Source organism: Aulonocara stuartgranti (genome assembly GCF_965226115.1).
Source record: "Aulonocara stuartgranti genome assembly, chromosome: 18".
NCBI lineage: Eukaryota > Metazoa > Chordata > Actinopteri > Cichliformes > Cichlidae > Aulonocara > Aulonocara stuartgranti.
The window spans coordinates 14,389,776-14,413,914 of NC_138954.1; the positions used below are offsets into that span (position 1 = coordinate 14,389,776).

The following is a 24,139-nucleotide window of genomic DNA, read 5'->3' on the forward strand; positions in this document are numbered from 1 at the left end:
AGACATTAATTTATAGAACGTTCTGACACTGAGGTCATCATCACGAGCCTTTCTTTCTGTCTCTTCAAATCACGTTTTAATAGTGTGCAGACTTGTCAAAGTGAATTTTGAATAGTTGTGTGTGATTTTCACCGTTGTTCTGCATCCCACAATGGAGAAAATGTTTCTTCTTTCATCTCAACACAAAACAGAAATCATTATCACTACAAAGCCCTCCTGGATGCTTATTATCTAGTTTATTTTTTCTTTTTTATTGAACAAAAGAAAATTCAGCGGACATTTAATTTAGTCTGTTTTCGAAAAGAAGAAAATCTATGACAATCATTCTACACCAAACAACCTATACTGCTCGAAAAAGTTCAAATAAAAACTTAGATTTAGTTCACTGAACCTGCAAAGTTGGAAAACTTTTTAGTAATGCATTGCTACCATTTCTATTATTCTTTCTAAGCCTCACCAATGGCATATTTTCAGTGGGAATTGTTACAAATTGTAAAACGCTCAGCAACAGTTTCAGGTTATAAATCATTCTTTGAGGTTCTTGAATGGAAAGTATAAACTCCAACCCAATCTGGTAGAAAAATAAGTGTTGTTGAAGCTCATGTTGAATCACAAAAATGTTCAAATTTATCTCCGAGGGCAAAACTTAAAACTGACATTTATAATTTACAGTAGAGTTTGGGTAATTTGCTGGTTCTGTGAATGTATTAGAAGTGTAGAAACATTTTCAAGGAACAAGGGTTTTTCCTTTTTTAATTTTTTTTATTTTTGTACCCAAACACTTCCAGTACTTGTTCCAATGTCACTGAACATTGACTTTTCAGATAAGCGCAGCATGCCAGCACTACAGCAATAACAGATGTGAAGTCAGAGCAAATGACCAACAGGAGAAAACTGAACATTGTATTGGGAATTATAGTCTGACAGTGAGATTTGTTCAAGGCGGTAGGGTGTTTTCTCTGTTCTTGTGTATTAGCAGGGAGACTCACTGGCACACAGCTGTTCTTAATAACCATCATTACTTCCATCCAAATCAAATGTGCTGTGATTCTAGAGCTGCATCTTATCCTTCATCCATTCATGTCTCCCTGATTCTTAAAATAGGTGCCAGCACCTTAAGATAAACATAGTAGTTGCTGGTTGACCTTGTTCATACAACATTTTATATAATCACATGCTTTAAGTTTTTGTCTTTTTCTTTAATTATTTTTTTTGGATAGCTGCATGACCCAAGGTACGATAATATACTTTTACCACGTGGTCCAGACTATCTCAACATATGTCCATCACCTGTGGAGATCGGAGATTGCATAGCACTACAATAAATCTTTCTTGGTTCTTGGCCCAAAAGTTATTTTATATGTGTATATATTAGATTGTTAAAATGTAGATTTTCACTAAGGCATCTTCAAGCTACTTCATGCAGGTGGTCATGGCTGATTTCATCTTCCATTGTACTATTATTTTTTTGGTTTAAAGCCTGTAAAATGTATTTTATTCCCATACCTAAAGCAGCACTTTGTGCTTAATGCTACTAAGATTAGGAAAATGAATAATGGTTCAGATTTTGCTCTGTTTGCATAATGTTGCAACCTCACATGAGAGAAGGAACCAGGAGACAGAGATTTCAGCTTCTATTCTTGCTTTCTGTGCACACAGGAACAGTGACCAGGGGTCACAAACTCCAACACTAGTCTCCGGCTACGTCCACACTAATGCGTTTTCATTTGAAAAAGCATAGTTTTCTCTCCGTTTTTGCCTCCCGTCCACATGGCGTTTTCGCTTATGGAAAACGCAGTGTTTTGAAAACGCTCTCGAAAACGCATACATTTGAAAACTGTGCTTTCGCGTTGCAGTGTGGATAGCGAACACAGAGACTTTCTAAAACGATGACGCATGTTAGTCATATGATGCAGTCATGTGACCAATTAAACTAAGATAGCAAGAGGGCAGTTGTTATAAAGCAGTTGTTCTGTTTGTATATCAGTCTGTACATGCTCCAGATAGCTTTTCTTCAAATTCTTTCATTCTCACTCCCTTTGGCAACTTTGTACTTTTGTGTTACTCGCAGCAACAACTCCACCTCATTGTTAGTCCGTTTAAATAACTCCATGCTTTTCCTCGACATTTTGCCGCAATGTTTCAAAGAGCCGGAAAGTAATAAAGCGGCAGACAGAAATGATGCAGGCCGAATCTTGTTGCGTTTCACGCATGCACAGGACTGGAGCGCAAGCGTTTTCGGCCGTTTCAATGTGGACGCGCAACTCTGTGAAAACGACTGAAAACGCTAGTGTGGATGCGGAGCGTTTTCAGACGAAAACGCCGTTTTCAAATCTATCCGGGCTAGTGTGGACGTAGCCTCCATCATCGGTAGCCAAGCTCAACACAACCCTAAGCTGTGAAAACACTGGCGATCACATAAATGAACAATAACAACATGGGACCAAACACAACATAACAGCAATGACTTATAGCCTTGTAACTTAACATACTAACATAAATACTCTCACAAATCTTTTGCCAATCAAGCTGATTTTGATGTTTCTGTACAGCAAAGTGTGTGTTACTGGCCTTGCTGTCAGGTATACATGTTGAAATGCATGCTCTCTCTCTCTTTCTCTGTGAAAACGTCTTTCAGTGGTCTAAAGGAAACCAAAATGGTGGAGATGCATTTTCACAGAAACATTTTGGAGTCTTTGCTTGGTAAAATTTGCTACTGCTGTCAGGGAATGTAATCAATGAGTGCATCGAAACGCTCCTATTCCCCCATCGCTCTGCTTAATAATTCAACAACAAGCGTAGCCTCTCTGGGCTTTCACTGTGAAAGGTAAAGCATGACCTCCAGCACAGCAGCAGGTGGTGCACACACTGGTTACTCTGTGCAAGAATGGAAGATGGAACTTGCTTTTCTCTTTAATTCTATTATTGGACTTGAGGGTTTGAGGATATTACACTCTGCACATGGGTCTATAGTCACATGTATTACTTAATAATAGAGCATAATAGAATCTGAACTATCTAAGAAAAACATGCGACTCTAACCTAGTTTTGCAGGCATGAAAAATTTTTTTTTAAAAGACTTGGTGTCAAAAGCCACGTATTGGGAGCACTTGGAACAGCAATATTAGAGCTGCTTTATTTAAAATAGCCAACTGTCAAAACACAGTGTGCACACATCAAAGATGTGCAATTTTTAGAACGGTGAGACCTTTCAAACAGCAGACAGTGTCTCTCGTCAGAGCAGAAAAAAGCACAGGTGAAACTAATAATGTTAACAATTGTTCAGTTCCAATTAAGTGTCCCAGCAGTGACCCAGCATGTAAAATAACAACCATCTGTAGCTCACGAATATAAGAAATGCAGTCATTATTGCTTTTTACCCGTGTTTGACTAGAATGTCTCTTGTGAAAATGCCCCACTGGATGGTATTATACCTATACAAATCATTTGGACAGGACATGATATTTTCAAGGAAGTTTTGATGGAAAAGTATAGAAAAGAGAAAAGCTATCTAACGCTATTCTAGCCCAACTTCTCTCATCCCAGTCTGAAAAGGACAGGAGGGTGAATCTCATCTTGTAAGTTTGAGAATTTAGTTTTATCTGGTTCTCTGCTGCTGTACTGCTGTTCAGTCACTTTGTGTGGGCGGACAAACCCGCGTCTCCAAAAAAACACAGTTAAATCTAGCTTATAGGTCAAGCTGTATTTTGTTTGTGGTCTATTGCTGCCTACTTTGCAATTTGTACTGCAAATACGGGTTTGTTTTGGCACTGGCACACACACACACACACACACAAGGAACACAACCCAGATGGGGTTAATCCAATATCATTTACGATAGTTTATCATGTCATATGTCATAGGTGTAATCCCATTTGTTAAATGACTTTTGGATCTCTGTTTTAGATTACGATGTCTGGTAAAGCAACTGGAGAGAGGAGAGGCTTCACTTACTGACCTCAAGAAAAACCTTGAGTATGCGGCGTCTGTGCTGGAATCTGTTTACATCGAGGAAACAAGGTAAGAAAATGTTGGAAGTTGCTTTAAAATGGTTAATTTATCAAGAAATGGTCCATTTATCAAGAAAACCCTGCAGCTCTAAGGCCAGAATTTGCTGAAGTGGAAACTGGCTTAAGTAATCTGGCATCAGTGCTACAGTAAAGATTATAGAATAATTCATATAAGATAAGAGATAAGATAAGATAGAACTTTATTAATCCCTCGGGTGGGTTCCTCTGGGAAATTCGACTTCCAAAAAAAGCACAGCAACGACCGAAGTTACAGTTACAGAACTGTTATATATATATATATATATATACATACACACACACACACACACACACACACACACACACACACACACACACACACACACACACACACATATATAAATACAGAGACAAATATAAATAAAATATACAAAGGGGATAAATAGAATAAATAGGAATAAAAAATAAAAATACAAGTGAATTGCACATTTCAAGTATTGAGTCTATTGCACTGTTGACTATTTACAAAAAGTATTGCACAAGGTATTGTACAGTGAGGTGAAGAGGCACTACAGCTTAGTTGTTCCCCCCTCCTTTGTCCTCCTGTTTCCCCTCCCTCTCCCCTCCAGAGAGGAGTTAAACAGTTTGATGGCGTGTGGGACAAAGGAGTTTTTAAGTCTGTTAGTTCTTGTCTTGGGGAGAAGCAACCTGTCACTGAACAGACTCTTCTGGTTGTTAATGGCCGTGTGCAGAGGATGCCCAGCATTGTTCATAATGTCCATCAGTTTCTTTAATGTCCTTTTCTCTGCCACTGTCACCAGAGTGTCCAGCTTCATGCCGACCACAGAGCTAGCCCTCCTGATCAGTTTCTCCAGCCTGGATGAGTCCCTCTTTGCTGTGCTGCTCCCCCAGCACACCACAGCATAGAAAAGTACTCCAGCAACCACTGACTGGTAAAACATCCTCAGGAGCTTCCTGCAGATGTTAAAAGACCTCAGCCTCCTGAGGAAGTACAGTCGGCTTTGGGCTTTTTTATACAGGTGCTCTGTGTTGCATGACCAGTCCAGTTTATTGTCCACCCACAGCCCGAGGTACTTGTACTTGTTGACCACCTCCACCTCCTCCCCCTCTATCTGAACTGGCAGTGGACCTTCTCTGGACCTCCCGAAGTCCACAACCAGTTCCTTAGTCTTTGAGGTGTTGAGTTGCAGGTGGTTTGTGTGACTCCATGCGACAAAGTTCCTCACCAGACTTCTGTACTCCTCTTCCTGATCATCCCAGATACACCCCATGATGGCCGTGTCATCTGCAAACTTCTGAATATGGCATAATTCAGAGTTGTAGCAGAAGTCAGAGGTGTACAGGGTGAAGAGAAGAGGGGACAGCACAGTTCCCTGTGGTGCTCCTGTGCTGCTGACCACTGTGTCAGACGTGATGTCCTTCAGCCTGACGTACTGTGGTCTGTCGGTGAGGTAGTCGGAGATCCAAGCGACCAGGCAGGGGTCCACCTCCATCCTGTTCAGTTTTTCCTGAAGCATACAGGGCCGGATGGTATTAAAGGCACTGGAAAAGTCAAGAAACAGGATCCTGACCGTGCCTTTTCCCCCATCCAGGTGTGAGTGGGCTCTGTGTAGGAGGTACAGGATGGCATCCTCCACTCCGACACCCACCTTGTATGCAAACTGTAGTGGGTCCTGGGCATGTTGTACCTGTGGTCGGAGGAGGTTGAGGAAGAGCCGCTCTAGAGTCTTCATAAGATGTGACGTCAGTGCCACCGGTCGGAAGTCATTCAGCTCATTGGGCCGGTTCTTTTTGGGGACCGGGACGATGCAGGATGTCTTCCATAGTCATATGTCATGATTTTAATTAGTTTTTATGACTCTAAATAGAATTTACAGACCAGAACTTGAAATACTGGTTTAATTTTCTACCCTGTGCTAGAATGTCTGACAAGTAACTTACATACAGCCACTGGTATAATAACTAATCACAGAAAAGCAGCCCCCACATTGCCTCACAACATAACAACTAATCACACAGATCATCTCTCCAGCTGATTCAGTCTAGCTCAGCCGTAGCTTCCTGCTGGCTGTATGTTAGCAAATTCTAAATCTCCTTCTTTGCTGGCAGCTGGAAAAAATAACCTTTAAGCTAGCTACCTAAAAGAAACTAAAACCTGTGGGGGGCATCTTTACATGTAGGAGTTTGATCATTATTATATTGGTGCTTGCCTTCCTGTAGACCAAAACAAGATTTTTCCAGTGGAGTTTTGCATCAATGCATCCTGGGCTCAGTGCCACCAGAGACAGGTGTGACTGGGTTAAAGAAATATAAAGAAGCCAGAATGATTTCCTCCTGTACCAGAATGAAAATGTGTGCTGCCAGACCAGCACTGACACAGCAATTTGGAGACACGTTTGGCTGGCTGTGTGAAACAGGTTCTCTGCTAGTGTGCTCATGCTACACAGCAACAGAAGATTGGTTGTTTTCATTGGCTTAACCTTAGCCATGTAAATAAACTGCCATCATTAAAATACATCATAACAATGTGGACATCTACGTCTGCCTCAGCAACATCTGTACTACCATAGATAACACCTCGTCTCGACACTGCAACTCCCTCCTGTTCTCCTTTCTTTTATGGCATATTAACAATCTGATAATGCTGCTATGTTATAATGCAGGATATTGTAATAAATTGTAAGCAGTAAATATTTGGAGACAACTGGAAAGATTCAGAACATCAGTTCTGATAATCATCCTGATACTATAAAAGGCTGATCAATGCTTTTCAGATTTTTCATACTTTTCGGATCAGATTCTTACAAGCAACACATTTTTATAACATCCATTCATTCATTTTCTCATGTGTATCCAGTTCAGGGTCATAGTGAGGCTGGAGTCTATCACATAAAACGTGGGGCACATAAACTACCCAGAAGTAGATAAGTTGTTAATGTTTGCTGCACCTCAGCTTAATGGAACATTAAAATATTGTTACTACTGTTAATTAATGATAGTTAGCTCGTTAATTAATGATGAGAACAACAAGCCCTCCTCATTTGTTTCTTCAAGGCAAGTGAAGGCATTTACACACAGATGTGGATTTCTCATCATCATTTTCTCAATAACAACAAATGTTTTTACAGGAAAGGGATGTTAATAAATGGACTGATTGCAATTTCTTGGCCAACAACTACAATTTCTGATGTTTTTCTAAGTATGACCTCCTGATACAATTTTCTTTTCCAATTATAGTTTCTTTTTATAGGACATTTAACCGACAGCATGTATAGTCAAAAATAAAAATTTCTGTAATACAGTCACCAGTCCAGGCTGGATGATTGGTGGATCTTACCTGAAGGACCAGGGAATCCTCTGAAGTTTAGGGGTAAAAGATAAAGCCCTCAGCCACAACAAGGTAATAAGCCACTTAGGGATCAATAATAATGATCCAACTATATAATAGTTGGATCATAAGCCTGGTCTTCCATAAGACCAGGCTTATGGAATTATGAAAACCTCTCATCATCTAGATATCAGAGTCATTTTACATAATCAATATTTTTGCATTTCACACTTTCAAGTGGCAGCCAGATCTTTTTCTCAGAGGTTGACATAGCTGCTGATTGGCCAAGCATCAATATCAGATAGACAAAGGGATGGTACAAGTTTGCTTTTTTACCTTAAATGACCTGCATTACCTTCAACGTGAGAAATTTACTCTTCATCAATGTATAAATACATGTACTTCACTTACCACTGAAGTTTTCTGTGACAAACATGGGCAAGGGGTATATACATTTAATAAGTGGTCTTTAAATTTCAAAAGAACAAAATACAAATAATTTCTGTTCTGCTGCCCCTCTGGCCAAGTTTAAAAATAGAAAATTACTTGGGTAAAGTCATAGAATCATTGGTGTCACTGCACATTTTAACATTTATTATTAGGAAATATAGTAGGTCAGTATATTTCAAAAGTCCAGTGGAGGTCCAAAATCTGAGATACGACCAGGCTTATGGAATTTTGAAAACCTCTCATCATCTAGATCCAGTCAGATTAGGGTCAGCAATGGCAGCGCCACCCTAGGATGGAGGATGATGAACTATCCAGTGCAGAATCCATGTAGCGCCATAAAACCTATGTTGTGAATGCTTTCTCCCCCCCACCCCCCTCTCCATCTCTCTCTCACTCTCTCTGCCATGCGAGCATGTATTTAGTTCAGAGGGTTTGCAGGCTTTGCTCTTGATCCCTCATACATGTCAACACAACAGGGTGGCTGTGGAGAATTATAAATTGGATTGGTATTCTGCGTCCCGGTGTTTCAAGAGGCCTGGGTTGTTTTGATCTTACATAAGAGGCAATATTATTTGATGGACAGCATTAGGATTTGAGTTCTATCCTTTGTGAATGTAAATGTGCAATAAACAATAAATATTTTAGTAAATCTTTGGTCTCTGCATCTTCCTTTTTTGTACCTTTATTTCTGTCTTGCACTACTACTACTACCACTACTACTAATAATAATGATGTGGTTTCTTCCAGGCGCTTGGTGGACACAGAAGATGAACTCAGTGACATTCAGTCCGAGTCGGTGCCTTCAGAAGTGCGAGACTGGCTGGCCTCCACCTTTACCCGACAGATGGGCCTGATGCTAAGACGTAACGAGGAAAAACCTCGCTTCCGAAGCATCGTCCACGCCGTTCAGGCTGGAATATTTGTTGAGAGGTAGAATTTGTTTGTGTCGCACAAAAACACTTCCACGATCACATCCGAGCCTGGAGCCATCATCCCTAAATAATTCATGGCCTATCACCTTTTATTTCCCCCCTTGCCAATCTATTATTGGTGCATCCAAATCAGTGTCACGACTTGAAGCAGTTCAATCAGCGTCTTTAGTTTGGCCTTGCATAACAAATGGATAGAAGACATGGTGTTCTAAAGCTGTTTTGTTTGCTTTTGTTTGTTAAAGTAGTTCAAAGTTTTGTGTAATTTAATGAGGAATAGTAAATAACTGAGTTATGCAGAGGCTCGAAACTTATTTTAAGTCACCCATTTTATTGCACATGCTGTTTGCTTTTGTTTGTGTCTGGATAGATGATATGTTGATGTGTAAATTTGATATGACATAAGTCTTTTTAGATGAATCATGAAAAACATTTGAAGGCAATAAGGCAAATACTAAAATGCAGTAATAGAACTTTCTTTTGTACATAATTTAAGAGTAGTTATTAAAGCTGGGGGTTGGCAACATGTTTTTGGCACTACTAGACAAAAAGATCAATAATAACCTTTCAGCATATAGTAATTCAAGTGGTCTGGAAGGGAACTAGTGCCTCTCCTCTGGTCATTGTTTACAATCTTTAGATAATCAAATCATGACAGGAGACTTTGACCGCAGGTCTTTTTACTCTAGTTCAGATGAAGACGTATGAGGTGTCTAAAAAGCAAAAAAGACTTTATAGTGAGAGGCAGGGGTGCAGGTTAAGTAGAATCCTTTACCGAGGGAAATAGTAGTTCTTTGTAGCCAAAAAAATAGTTTGAGACTTTACTTTTGGCAGGTGTAAAGCTCATATATAAGAGGCTCTTAGAATAGATAAGCAAAAGCTGGAGGAGGAGGGTTGTCTGTTTTTAGGTTTTTCTTTATTTACATCTGTTGGTGCTTTAATAAATACTTAGGTATACAGCAGAGGGAGGAAGGATTCAAAGCAGTAAAGGTGAGAGAGGCAAACCGTTTGGCATATTTATTATTCAATTACTATATATATACATATGTAAATAATATATTTTTTCTGTCTTGCAATGTAAATCTCTGGTATATTATTGCTGATAGGTGATGAAGTTCTTACTTAAGACTGCCTTATCTGAACGTGTGAGCACCAAACTGAATGAGAGCGACTGACAAGTAGGAGAGAGAGGAAATAATTCAAAATTTAAAGCCACACTCTTTGGTTAAAATTTCAATCTGCTGGAAATGTGTGTGCATCCTCGGAACGCTGGCTCTCTCACCTGAGTCAACAATACATCATCAGTTCCTTGGCAAGCCTGGCTAAGCACAATCATTCGGAGAGCTGCATACAGCTCTAGGCTGTGCTTTATCACACAGTAACATGCAACATGTATTTGTTTAAATCAGTAAGCCTCTAACATGTGAGTTATAATCTTTCTTAATCTGTTTTACAGTGAAGCCATATTGGAAAATGGAGGATTAAAGTGAAAATGTGGAACAGCGCGGTGCACTCTGAGCTGTCCACTATCTGTATAGATATCTGCCGTTCATTACAACTATTGTGATGCTAAATTTGAATCTCTAGCATCTGTTCTTATTCCACTAAATTGCGAGATGCTGAGCACCACACACTAATTTTGTAGCCATCCAACTGAATCTAATGACTCGTTGGTCTCATGGGGAATTATGTAGCTTGTGTTGCAGCTTGCAATGAAGTAAAACCATATTTTATCCTCATATGTGAGGATAAAGCTTTTGCATGTAAAAAAAAAAAGAAAAAAAGACTAGCTTGCAAAGCATTTACCTCTTCTCAACCTAACCTGTCTAATATAGCTTCACAGTGAGTTGTGCATATTTGAAGCTTTAGGGAAACCAGCAGGCTGTGGTTTGGGGTTGGTGTAGTAACCTCTGCTGTTTGCACTCAGCAGTGCTTTTCATTTGATGTTTTTATCTCGTTCAAACAGGATGTACCGGCGTACCTCCAATATGGTGGGACTCAGCTACCCGGCCTCTGTCATATCTGTGCTTAAGGTATTAACGTGCGCACTCACATTCAAAAAGAAACATACGCATAAGGAAAAGTTACTTGGTGCACACATACACGCTGTGAAAATCGACATACTCTGAAATATTTATATGAAGTGGACTTTTGGCACCGTTTGTTTGTGTTGTGTGTTTTCCTTTTGTGTTGGTAGAGGATGAATAAGTTGTTTGACAAGGATGGTGTCATTATTTAAATGTTTCTCCTTCATACAGAATGTTGACAAGTGGTCGTTTGATGTCTTCGCTCTGAATGAGGCCAGTGGAGACCACGCACTTAAATTCATATTCTACGAGCTGCTCACAAGATATGATCTCATTAGTCGTTTCAAGGTAAAGCCCCAAGGAAATAATGTACCACCTGAAACTGATATGTGGTGGTTTATGCCATTAAAACAAGAAAAACTATTCAGTATGAGTAAGAATCTTCACTGTTCCTTATTTGATGGATGTGGGCACACTCTCCTCTCCACCTTAGAATAAGATTATCTCACTAAATTTTAATCATTATATGAAGGGGGCTGGCCACATTTCATCTCAACTGATAGTACATCATTCAAGTCACCAGATATCTTGGAGAAGGGTTTCCTGTTTACATTTTCTTGTTGTTTTGTCTAATGTCAGATCCCAATCTCTGCGGTGGTGTCATTTGTTGAGGCCCTTGAGGTCGGATACAGCAAACATAAAAACCCCTACCACAACCTGGTTCATGCTGCTGATGTCACACAGACTGTGCACTACTTGCTACTCAAGACTGGCATGGTGGTGAGTAAAACATGGACAAGTTAGGTAACATAATGTTATACACATACATACAGTAACCTGCTAAAAAGAAACAAGCAAAAAAAAAAACCCCAAAAAAAACTGTTGACCATCTTGGTTTAGTTCCAAGAAAGCAGGCTCACGGGATCGAAGCTTAGTCTGTGAAAGTGAGGGGATTTTATCCACATGGTATTCAGAACATCTCTGTCAGCCTAATTGCAGCTTTGCTTGACATTCAGCTTTTAAATATGGCTTTTTTTAGCCTGAAGAATCCATGAACCATCTTTTTAGACAAAAAAATAAACAAGAGCCAAAATTAATTCTAGGAAGGTTGAAAACATCTAAGGAATAGGCACCGAATATAAAATAAAATATTACCTCTTGCCTTTTTTTCCTGGGTATATCATTGCTGCTCCATAGATTTTGCTGCTTTTGCTCTTTTTACTATCAGGTGACCTATTTCACTTCTTTGCACCGAGGTGACTTTAGGGCGTTTCTGATGCAGCATTTATTCAAAAAAGGAATAAAAAACACTAGCCTGAGTTCAAAGTCCCTAACCAGCCGGCTGCCCCCGCTTCCAGTGTTTTTATTTAATCACCTTAATAAGGTGGCTGCGACAGCTGTCGACATGGTATGTTTCTCTGGGCAGTGCCTTGCGGAGAAAACCACATTACTGCTAGAACCACAGGCTCCTTGGAGAGCAGGTGAGGGACATCTATCATTTTGCAGGCCCTCCAGACTCCATTAAATCAACAATCAACAGGTCATTCATAAAGCAGACCCATGAGGAAATACAGTGAGTGGTGGATCAGCCATCATGCATCCACCCTGTTTTTAATGACTCCTCCACCCCCCACTGTTGATTAGTCACCAATATCGACTGGGCTTCCTGAGCTAAATCCCCACTCTGTGTATGTGAGGGCACTCAGATGCATGCACATCTTAGAGGGGAAAAAGCCCTGATTACAGTGTGCTGATTACAGATTAGATTTTAGATTTTATAGATGAAACTAATGATTGATTCACTGAAAAAAAATCCGCAAATCCACCAATAATATTAACTAATTATATATTGAAGAGTTGTTATCGATCTTCCTCACTGACATCTTGGCCAGAAATGAAATAAGATTATCTCAAACTATTCCTGCAACAGTGTGCTGCTGCACTGACATTATCTTCTTTGCTGTAATCATGAATCGCACATCAAACAGCTACAACATGCCCCAAAAACACACATAGGAAGGTGTGATGTGTAGTCTCACCTTGTGACACTAAACTTATAGTAAACTTAAAAAAGAGACTTGTGGGGGTTTTTTTTGTAATATTTGGTGACATATGTGGAACAAAGCAGATTGACAGACCGTCACAGAGAAACTGAAACCAGAAGTGATGAAGTGAGAGTTTAAAATGCAATTTTCAATAGAGCTTGTCTTATCTGAAGTTTTCTTTTTTGCTTTTCTAACCTTTTCCTCTATCTCCTTCTTCCCATTTGTTTCCTTTCATCCCTGACGGTAATGTATTTCTCATGCTGCATACTTCTCTGGATCTTTTATATCACTTTTCGCCTCTACATTTTTATGGCTTGGTGTTCTATTCCCTGCGTCTCTCTTTTTTCAATTCACTTGCTTCTCATCTCTCTTCTCTAATTTTTGTCCATTCTGTTCATTACTTTCCCCACCTCCTTTTCCTGTCAATGTCTGTCTTTTCCATGTCGTTACCTCTTCTCCTGAACACCGTTCCCTCTTATATATCCGTCTTAATGCCCTCCTCATCATCATCCTTACCTCACCCCTCCTTTTCCCTCGCTCCCTTGTCCTCCTCTTTTCTTCTTCTTTTGCCTCCAGCATTGGTTGACTGAGCTTGAGATCTTTGCCATGATCTTTGCGGCGGCGGTGCATGACTACGAGCACACGGGGACCACAAACAACTTCCACATTCAGACAAGGTAATGGATCATTAAATCATAAATGCATGGCACTGACTCGCCCGATCAATGTTTTCATTTGCAGCAAGAGGGCTTTACAATCACACTGTGATCGCCTGCAGTGCAGTAATAACACTGGGGCTGGTTGGGAGTCCAGATGAACTCCAAAACTCATCCTCTTGAAAAAAAAAAATCTGTTCTACAAAACAAGGAATTGCTCAGCATTTTTCACTCTTGTCAACTTGAAAGAAAAACATTTACCATCATTTGGAAAAAAAAAGGAAAAACAATTCACAGGACTCTATATACAGCTATGAAAAACTAAGTATACCATTACAGCTTCTATAGGACTTAAGATAAGTAGCTGATAGGTGCTGATAATAAAATGCATTTGATTAATTGATCATCAGCAACTGTGACCATCTCTGTAAAAGCAGAAGTTTTGGCAGCTTACAGGTCTAAAGCATTTAGGTGTTTGTTAACAACATGTTACAATCTTCTGAGTAGTGGATGCCCCAGCAAATTAACCCCAAGGTCAGACCTTGCAGTGCTAAGAGAAATTTTGAAACCCCAAGACAATATCAAACTCACACAGATATAATGTTAATGTTCCTGACGGTACAGTTGGAAGAAGGCTGCAGAGTTGGAATGGTTGCCAGGAGAAAACCTCTTCTCTTTTTGGGCCTGAACAAACCCAAAAACATCTGGAAAAGTGTTCTTTGGACAGATGAGACCAAGGTGGAGATGTCTGACCACGATGCAGAGTGTCACATTTCGTGAAAACACAGCATATCATGACAAACACTTCATACTAGCTGTCAAGCATGGTGGCAGAGAGGTGATGATTTGGGTTTGTTTTTCAGCCACAGAACATTTTAGGGCAAAATATGGGCCTAAAATCATGGGGGTGTACTTACATTTTCACAGCAGCAGATAGAGTCCTTTGAAACTTTTTTGGCATTTCACCTAACACAACAATTAAAATCTATTATTATGAGAAACAAAATTATTTCTTTTGACCAGTGCCCTCCTATTTTTAGGATGCATGAACGTCATTTTATTCATTTTGATTTAGAACCTTAGAAGAGTCAGTGTTCCTTAGCCTTTCAATAAATAATGAAAGTTTTTTTTAAAAAATATGTTAGCTTTGATGCAGGTTTAAGTAAATAATACCCTCCACATGTTATTTCTTTATTTTTTCTGTTTATTCTTTTCATTGTTTTTCTGTTGCATTTGGCAGGTGAGAGTTCAACCAAATTTTAGTCTTTGACCATGTCGTATTGGATTTGCCAGGAAAGAAATATGTCAGATCTTTCACTAGTTACCAGACTGCAGCAATAGCTTTGTTGTGCACTCAGTGTTTTGAGCACAGCACTCTTTATAGTGTCATCAAGCTACAGTTTTTGAACTAAAGTAAAACAGAAGCAGCTAAATGAATCTCAAGTAGGCAACCAATTTGGATCTTTGATTTTGACTAGCATCTGCAAAAATGTTTAAAGGATTTAGTAACATCTGTGGATCCCTCGTGTGTTTTCTGAGCTGTTTGATTTCCCTGCAATAGCCCAAGAAAAGAGTTTTCTTTCTTTTGGACTGACAGGTCAGACACAGCTATCCTGTATAATGATCGTTCAGTATTGGAGAGTCATCATGTCAGCGCAGCCTATCGCCTGCTGCAGGACGACGATGAAATGAACATCCTCTACAACCTTTCTAAGGATGACTGGAGGTCAGTAACACAGACAGAGAATGATAGGAAGGGTGCAGGATAGGTGAGTGACAGCAAAGGGGATTAAAAGTCAGATGTAAAAATATCACATAAGAACAGACAAAGCATGAATAAAACCAAGCAGAGCGCACAGGTCAAGCAGTCTCACAATGAACATCTACTCAAAGTAAACTGAGCTCCTGTTTTTCCAGGCTACTTATACACAGTAGAAACACAGAGTCAAAATCAGCAAAGCTGGATTACCTCCAAGGCTCAACAACTTTATAGAAATGGAACTGTTATATGAATCTCTAATCTGATTACATACAGCATAAGCTACTGTCAAATCAGATATAAATAGTTCTCAAAAACCGCCTTCATCTAATTACAAAGACTTCAAAATAAGTCAGCTTTTATTAGCCGCAGGTTTGACCGTTTTTTATGCTGCACATGGCTCACGTTTTCTCTCCTTTTTTCATTTAGAGAGCTGCGGGCTTTAGTAGTGGAAATGGTGCTGGCTACAGACATGTCCTGCCACTTCCAGCAAGTTAAGGCCATGAAGAACTTCCTACAACAACCGGAGGGGTCAGTTGCCATTTCCTTCATTACAGTTTATAATGTGCGCCCTTGCCCCTGCAATTTACATACCCATTACCCCCGCTATCAGCCACCATTTACTAACCACCTGCCATTTACAACCTAATTAATCCTGCCCCAAAGGAGGCACATGGAGAGAAACACTATAAACAGGCCTGTTTTATATCAGGTGGACCTCTGGAATGAAAAACAAGGGAGGATTTCTGTTGCTCAGGTGTTGTGGGGCGATCGTGGCTCGAGAGTTAGGAGTTCGCCTTGTAATCGGAAGGTTGCCGGTTCGAGCCCCGGCTTGGACAGTCTCGGTCGTTGTGTCCTTGGGCAAGACACTTCACCTGTTGCCTACTGGTGGTGGTCAGAGGGCCCGGTGGCGCCAGTGTCCGGCAGCCTCGCCTCTGTCAGTGCGCCCCAGGGTGGCTGTGGTTACAATGTAGCTTGCCATCACCAGTGTGCGAATGTGTGTGTGAATGGGTGGATGACTGGATATGTAAAGCGCTTTGGGGTCCTTAGGGACTAGTAAAGCGCTATATAAATACAGGCCATTTACAGGCCATTTGTTTACTCAACATAAAAAAATTAAATTCAACGAGTCATTTGCTGCCAAATAGTACCAAATGTCGCACATTACACAGTGCAGGTATTCAACAGAGAATTACCACGGTGCCTCTCAGGCACAAACGCAGCTTGCTTCTCTGTGCTGGACGTCTGCAACAGAGTTACGGTGTAGTCACACCAGATTTGGCAGGGTGAAATTTATTTACACACTGTGGCTAAAAAAAAAAGAGCCGCTGCCAGAAATTGCTGGCAGGTTTGTTGGCATGCGGTCCTTTTGCTACTGCTGATGAGCTAGCAGAAAATGTTTCGTTTTCACAGAAAAAAAATATAGCACTTCCTTTGACAGAATTATTGTTGTGCTGCTTGTATTCTTTAGCATTAATGCTCCCTCACACTTTACAGTCGCTAATATTCTCTGGGTGTTATACTTTGGTAAAGAATATCAGAAATCCTTTGCACAGCAGAAGATATGAGCAGAATCAAAAATGGAGAAATGAAAAAAAAGGAACTTCTCAACTGTTTCCTCTCTTAAACAATTTAGACAAGAGGAAGACAAGAAGAGAAATTATCAATAACATCACCCAGAAACAATGAGGGAATAACACTCTTTATCTCTCTACCTTGCAATGTTCCCCTGGGAATCCTTGAATCCTGGCATTCATGTGGATGTTATTCTTACATGCACCAGCCACCTAAACATTGTTACACACTATCTGATGGAAGCTTCCTCCCAAGCAGGATAATGTCCCTGATAGTAGAAAACAAAAACTAAAGTATCTAACAGAGCTGGTTCTCTCACAGACTGACTTGGCTGTTGTGAACTGCTGATGTTCACATTTTATATTCTTATCTCTTATTATGCCACAGGGATGCCTAACTGACACAAACTAGGGAAAATAAATGGTACACAATTTCATCCCAGAATGGAATAATCATAAAAAAAGGAAAAGAGTAAAATTAAAACAAAGTCACTTATGGGATAAACTTTCATAAGTGCATTCCCAAAATCTAATACAGACTACAAAATGAAGTAAACTTGTCAAGAAGGCTACCATGCAATCTCTTGTGTATTTTTTTTATTTTTACAAACCTCATAGATTGGCAACAGATGTGATGTAGCGTTAATGAGGCGAAGTGGGAGCCAAAGTAGGGCTACAGCTCGCAAGTGACCTTGCAAAGACGCTGTTTTTTAGGTTTTTAACTCTGGAAAATATCCAGAGAATAAAGTAAGAAAATGTCAGGAGTTGCCCTTTTTCAGCAAGACTGCGCACTTAAGATGCGTTCTCACTACTGCAAATACTCTGTTTGCTTAAGGCAAAGGGAAATGTTTGGAGAGACCGTGCAAGAGGAAGGACACGTGACGCCTTTTGTGAATTCAGTAGATATTTGCCTGCTCTGTTCTCACATAGGCTTGGTCGGATATTATGTGGATGTCGTACTAAAGGGGTTGTATATAAAGGCCTGTTTAATATCCAATCTCACTGCGATGGACACCTTAGGTTTGTACCTCTGACAGTTAATATCAGGCTGCTGTTCCTGAGTAAAAAATGACTCGAGCCACAGAGCTGTGAACCAGTGCAGAGAAAAGACCCACACATAAAAAATATGGATGGCAAATTATGCTGAGGTGGTTCTTAATGTTATCCGAGAGAGAATGGCTACAACTTTGCTTCTCTTTAAAATTCTTGCAGTGAATCTATATAAAAAACAAAGTTTAGGCCCTGCTTTGCTTAAACTAAATGGTAGTGAATGACGTTAGATATGTGCCTGATTCATTTAGAAGTTCTACATAATACTCTGTTGGTATTTTTAAGTGCATTAATGGTGTGCATCTTTTTAAGCACTTTAAGCACCCTAACACGACTGCAGTGACCGATAACTGTTGTACATGCAGACACTGAGCTGAAGCGTGTGTTAGATTTGTATTGTTGATTGTCATTTATGCTTAGAAATATTTACTCATATATGCTTAGAAGTGTATATAATCATTGGTGGATTGAAAGGATGTTTCATCCTAAAGTAACAGCTCTGTGTAGCATGAAGGGGGAGTGCGTTCACTCCCTCTACAGAGTGTTCCGGCATAGATTACACACCTCCTAGGAAAGGCCGTATCTTCTCTTGCTGATATATGGTATAGCAAACACACGTATATCTGTTTAAGTATAAGAGCCTTTTGTTCAGATGGACCGCTAGACTCCTGGCACCAGCTTTGGGGAGTCTTCACAGGGTCACATCTGGACCTCACACACACACACACACACACACACACACACACACACACACACACACACACACACAGTATTCTTTGTTCACATGTATACCTATGTAAGATGTCATATGTTAATGACCCTATGCATATTCATGTAACCACAATAAAAGGAGTGCTATGGGGAGCCTGGCTGAGAGTCTGATGGAGGCTAGGTGGTGGGACGACACTTGGCTCCAGCCAGATTTCCCTCATGCATGAGTAAACCAGCCTGCTTGTGTCTTGCTTTGCAGTGTAATTATATTGTCTTCAACGTTCCAGCGGATAGGTACAAGCTACAAACCTATCAGCGTGCATACAGAAATAAAAACACTATCAAGCAATGTGATGACTCATCAGTGCTGATGCAGCTGCCGCATTGACAAGAAACATGTTGACCTTCAGGGTATTCTTTTCACCGTGATAATGCCGAGCACTTATCTGAAAATTACTCAGAAGGCACTGATATGTAGATAAGTGGCTTCCTAAAAATATATATTGGTATCAACAATATTGTGTTCCCTGTATTTGTGAATATAACTTGAAAATTGCTGACCTGAAGGTAATCGTCAAGGGAGAGTATTGGGTGCTCACACACACACGCACACACGCAAGCATGCACCAAAATAAGAGATTGCAGTCTGCAGGGAGCTGTGATGCTGAATAGACTCTAATGTGAAGTAATTCAAACCAGACTGCTGCAGGCCTGCTTAGAGTGCACTTTAAGACCCAATCTGCCACAAATGGAATGAGGGGAAAAAACGTGAGCTAGTCTTTTTCACCTCTGTTTAACCTCTGCTATGCATGTATTATTGTGCCTGCATTTTCATGTGACTGCCTATTTTCTATATGCGTCTGTTCATGATTCAGTCCGTTTACCATGAGATTTTGATATTAGGTTGCGATTTCTCTAGAGCTGAGATGATCTTCATACTGTGTTTTAATGTGGAAGTAATATGAATGAAGAGGACTTTTGGATGGCTGGATGGAAGACTATACAGATAGACACATAGTGCTGGAGGTAGGGGGTTCCTTACTGTAATGAAAATAGTGCATTTCATCTTTTTGAGTACTGAAAATTAGATTTAATGGAAATGGGAGATGGCCTGTGTTTGTATAGCGCTTTCCTAGTCCCTAAGGACCCCAAAGCGTTTTACACATCCAGTCATCCACCCATTCACACACACATTCACACTGGTGATGGCAAGCTACATTGTAGCCACAGCCGCCCTGGGGCGCACTGACAGAGGCGAGGCTGCCGGACACTGGCGCCACCAGGCCCTCTGACCACCGCCAGTAGGCAACAGGTGAAATGTCTTGCCCAAGGACACAACGACCGAGACTGTCCAAGCCAGGGCTCAAACCAGCAACCTTCCGATTACAAGGCGAACTCCCAACTCTTGAGCCACGATCACTTAAGATAGTTATAAATACAAAATTATACATGTATTGTATGTATTGTACTATATGTTACTGTGATACCCATGATTATGTCTTTGTGATCTAAGAACTGGTGTCACAAAAGTGTGACCAACACAGTCATCACTCAATTGGCCGTTATTTTGGCTTCAAGCCAATATCTGTAAATCCTTGTGACTGCACGTGTGGTCAGCCCAGAAACAGAAAGACATAAAAACTCAAATCGACTACAGACTACGGGCTTTCTGGATCATGCTACATTTGTTATGTCCAGGATCACATTATGCTATGATTACACACATACACACAGACCCACAAGGTGCAAACAATACCAACTATGTTATCGCATTTAGTAAATAATCTACGTTTAAACAACAGATATGCAGTCATACTGTTTAAACACCTGCCACACTCCTCACAGCCGCCTTTGTAGTAGTTCTCACTACAGTTGGTGTCTCCAGGACCTCGTTATACTATAATTGCACATGCACACACACATAGACACACACATACACACACTTGAAGACTCGCAAAGTGAAAACAAAACCAGTTTTGTTGTCTTGCTGTCATGTTGGAATAATGTTTTTTTTTTAATATTCTAAGTGACTGGGGACGAAAAACTAAACTCAAGCCAGTGAATGTGCAGTAAAACATAAAAGACAATAAAAAGCTAACCTGTCACTTAGACTGAATTTCTTGTACAGACTCATTTCTGGACAGCTGCAGACTCTTGTGCAGCTGTGCCAGGGATACTTACCGTTATTGGCATTTTCTTGCATCTTTTCTGGGGTCTTTCATTAATCTTATCCAAGATTAATCTGCAATGTCTTTGTAACAACTTCTATTTTTTATTTATTTTTTGCCAGGTTTTTGGCAAAACCTGAAGCTGGAACTTGGCAGATAAAGTACAGTGGGGCAAAAAAGTATTTAGTCAGCCACCGATTGTGCAAGTTCCCCCACCTAAAATGATGACAGAGGTCAGTAATTTGCACCAGAGGTACACTTCAACTGTGAGAGACAGAATGTGAAAAAAAAAAATCCATGAATTCACATGGTAGCATTTGTAAAGAATTTATTCGTAAATTAGGGTGGAAAATAAGTATTTGGTCACCTCAAACAAGGAAAATCTCTGGCTCTCACAGACCTGTAACGTCTTCTGTAAGAAGCTTTTCTGTCCCCCACTCGTTACCTGTATGAATGGCACCTGTTTGAACTCATCATCTGTATAAAAGACACCTGTCCACAGCCTCAAACAGTCAGACTCCAAACTCCGCCATGGCCAAGACCAAAGAGCTTTCGAAGGACACCAGGAAAAGTATTGTAGACCTGCACCAGACTGGGAAGAGTGAATCTACAATAGGCAAGCAGCTTGGTGTGAAAAAATCAACTGTGGGAGCAATCATCAGAAAATGGAAGACATACAAGACCACTGATAATCTCCCTCGATCTGGGGCTCCACGCAAGATCTCATGCCGTGGGGTCAAAATGATCATGAGAACGGTGAGCAAAGATCCCAGAACCACACGGGGGGACCTGGTGAATGACCTGCAGAGAGCTGGGACCAAAGTAACAAAGGTCACCATCAGTAACACACTACAACGGCAGGGAATCAAATCCCGCAGTGCCAGACGTGTTCCGCTGCTGAAGCCAGTGCATGTCCAGGCCCGTCTGAAGTTTGCCAGAGAGCACATGGATGATACAGCAGAGGATTGGGAGAATGTCATGTGGTCAGATGAAACCAAAGTAGAACTTTTTGGTATAAACTCAACTCGTTGTGTTTGGAGGAAGAAGAATATTGAGTTGCATCCCAAGAACACCATACCTACTGTGAAGCATGGGGGTGGAAACATCATGCTATGGGGCTGTTTTTCTGCCAAGGGGACAGGACGACTGATCCGTGTTAAGGACAGAATGAATGGGGCCATGTATCGTGAGATTTTGAGCCAAAACCTCCTTCCATCAGTGAGAACTTTGAAGATGAAACGAGGCTGGGTCTTCCAACATGACAATGATCCAAAACACACCGCCCGGGCAACAAAGGAGTGGCTCCGTAAGAAGCATTTGAAAGTCCTGGAGTGGCCTAGCCAGTCTCCAGACCTCAACCCCATAGAAAATCTGTGGCGGGAGTTGAAAGTCCGTGTTGCTCGGCGACAGCCCCAAAACATCACTGCTCTCGAGAAGATCTGCATGGAGGAATGGGCCAAAATACCAGCTACTGTGTGTGCAAACCTGGTAAAGACCTACAGTAAACGTTTGACCTCTGTTATTGCCAACAAAGGTTATGTTACAAAGTATTGAGTTGTATTTTTGTTATTGACCAAATACTTATTTTCCACCCTGATTTATGAATAAATTCTTTACAAATCCTACCATGTGAATTCATGGATTTTTTTTTCACATTCTATCTCTCACAGTTGAAGTGTACCTCTGGTGCAAATTACTGACCTCTGTCATCATTTTAGGTGGGGGAACTTGCACAATCGGTGGCTAACTAAATACTTTTTTGCCCCACTGTACTTCTGACTCACATTCATTTTTTAAAGCCAGAAACACAAAAATGATCTCAATCAATACAGTTTATCATGATACCTCCAAAATCAATTGGCTGCATTGCAAATGGTTATTTGTCCTTCTTTCCTTCTATCATTTTCTTTTTTCTTTAACAATAGCTTCTTTTTTCATTTATAAAAACACACATACAAAACATAAACCATTAGACTTTTCAAGAAAACAGCCGTGATGGCAATTTTTAAAACTGCCTGTCTTCTCTCTCTTAGCATCGACAAGCCAAAGGCGCTGTCCCTGCTGCTGCACACAGCAGACATCAGCCACCCGGCCAAGACTTGGGACCTCCATCACCGTTGGACCACCTCCCTACTAGAGGAGTTCTTCAGACAGGTGAGTTCCTCTGTTACGTCAGAGTAACATGTTGGATGATGGTGGTACAGTGTATGGTTTAGTGGTAGTTTAAATGTATGCAGAGAGAACATGGCATGCTTTTCAGTTGACCTCAGACACAAAGGTCAAATTTACCCTCAGCTGGCAGTTTACTAGGTAGTCATGCTGAGAACTAATCAAGCCTTTGGGGGAAGATCATGCTCTCCAATTTCATGAAATTCTGGAATTCAGGGTCATAAATCGGAAGTATATCGTTGCCATGATCAATAAGCCACATGTAGCTATCTATGTTTGAGTTTTTTATAACTTTGATTATATTTTGACAAACTGACACCTGTTAAATTTGCTGAATTAATTTATTAAAAAAAACCACCTAAGGTGTTATACATTAAAAATGATATCTTCCCTCCCCTTATGCCCAGCGGATTGCGACAGATGGATTCACCTCTCTGAGTCTTCTTATTAAAAGGGAGCTTTTCCTTCCCACTGTTGCCTTGTTCTTGTTGACAGGGGGTTGTCTGATTGTTGGGGTTTTCTCTGTATTATTGTAGGTTCTTTACCTTACAATATCAAGCACCTAGAGGTGAATTGAATATCTAGCGTGCAAGATTTATCGACTTTTAAATGCTGGCGTGAGATTTAAAATTTCTGAGGTGCTACTGCGCAGTCCAACAGAGCCTTAATGAAGACATGAGGTTGAAGAGAGGCATTGGAAATAATATCTTGAGATTTCTTGCTGATAGATGAAACACATGATTTGAAATGCAGTTTATTTATCTTTTGGTTTTAGTCATTGCTCATCTTTGTCGCTGGTGCATTGTATTAGTTTTTGGGTGCTATGTCAACAAAAGCGATTTATTCTTTTGATTCAGTCACACTCACATGAAGTGTGAAACACACTTCATGTGAGTGTGACATAAAAAAATGAAATATTAATATTGGGAAATAATGCTGTTAATGTGAAGCTTTTGCAAAACACTACCAACAAGAGAAATATGCAGTCACACCAGCAAATGTGTTTTTAAAAAGAACAATGTGCTCCATAGAAGATTAAAATGTACAGCGTGACAATGAATTTATGCTATAAATAATAAATGGCATAATTGTAAATCTCATAAAGAAGGACAGACGTTTAAATGGTGCCACACTGCTTAAATCTCGTCCATTATTAATCCACATTGTTCCCATTATCAGTGCTATTGTTATTGTGGTTGCTTTCACGAGCCTTTTGTCTCTGGGGATACGAATTGCCGATAAATAGCCTCTCCAAAGAACATT

The 24,139-nt window shown here is 40.3% G+C and overlaps 1 protein-coding gene across 9 annotated transcripts in view; it reads left to right on the top strand.

The window, feature by feature from the left end:
* pde1cb (phosphodiesterase 1C, calmodulin-dependent b) overlaps positions 1-24,139 on the top strand; it is a 120,538-nt gene that overhangs the window by 85,913 nt on the left and 10,486 nt on the right. For all 9 annotated transcript variants that reach the window (XM_082512253.1, XM_082512256.1, XM_082512254.1 and 6 more), the window contains 9 exons: positions 3,907-4,020; positions 8,536-8,718; positions 10,684-10,750; positions 10,976-11,092; positions 11,384-11,524; positions 13,366-13,466; positions 15,043-15,171; positions 15,634-15,735; positions 22,741-22,861. In XM_082512253.1, the coding sequence (XP_082368379.1) occupies positions 3,907-4,020; positions 8,536-8,718; positions 10,684-10,750; positions 10,976-11,092; positions 11,384-11,524; positions 13,366-13,466; positions 15,043-15,171; positions 15,634-15,735; positions 22,741-22,861 (1,075 nt within the window). The remainder of the gene's footprint in view (positions 1-3,906; positions 4,021-8,535; positions 8,719-10,683; positions 10,751-10,975; positions 11,093-11,383; positions 11,525-13,365; positions 13,467-15,042; positions 15,172-15,633; positions 15,736-22,740; positions 22,862-24,139) is intronic.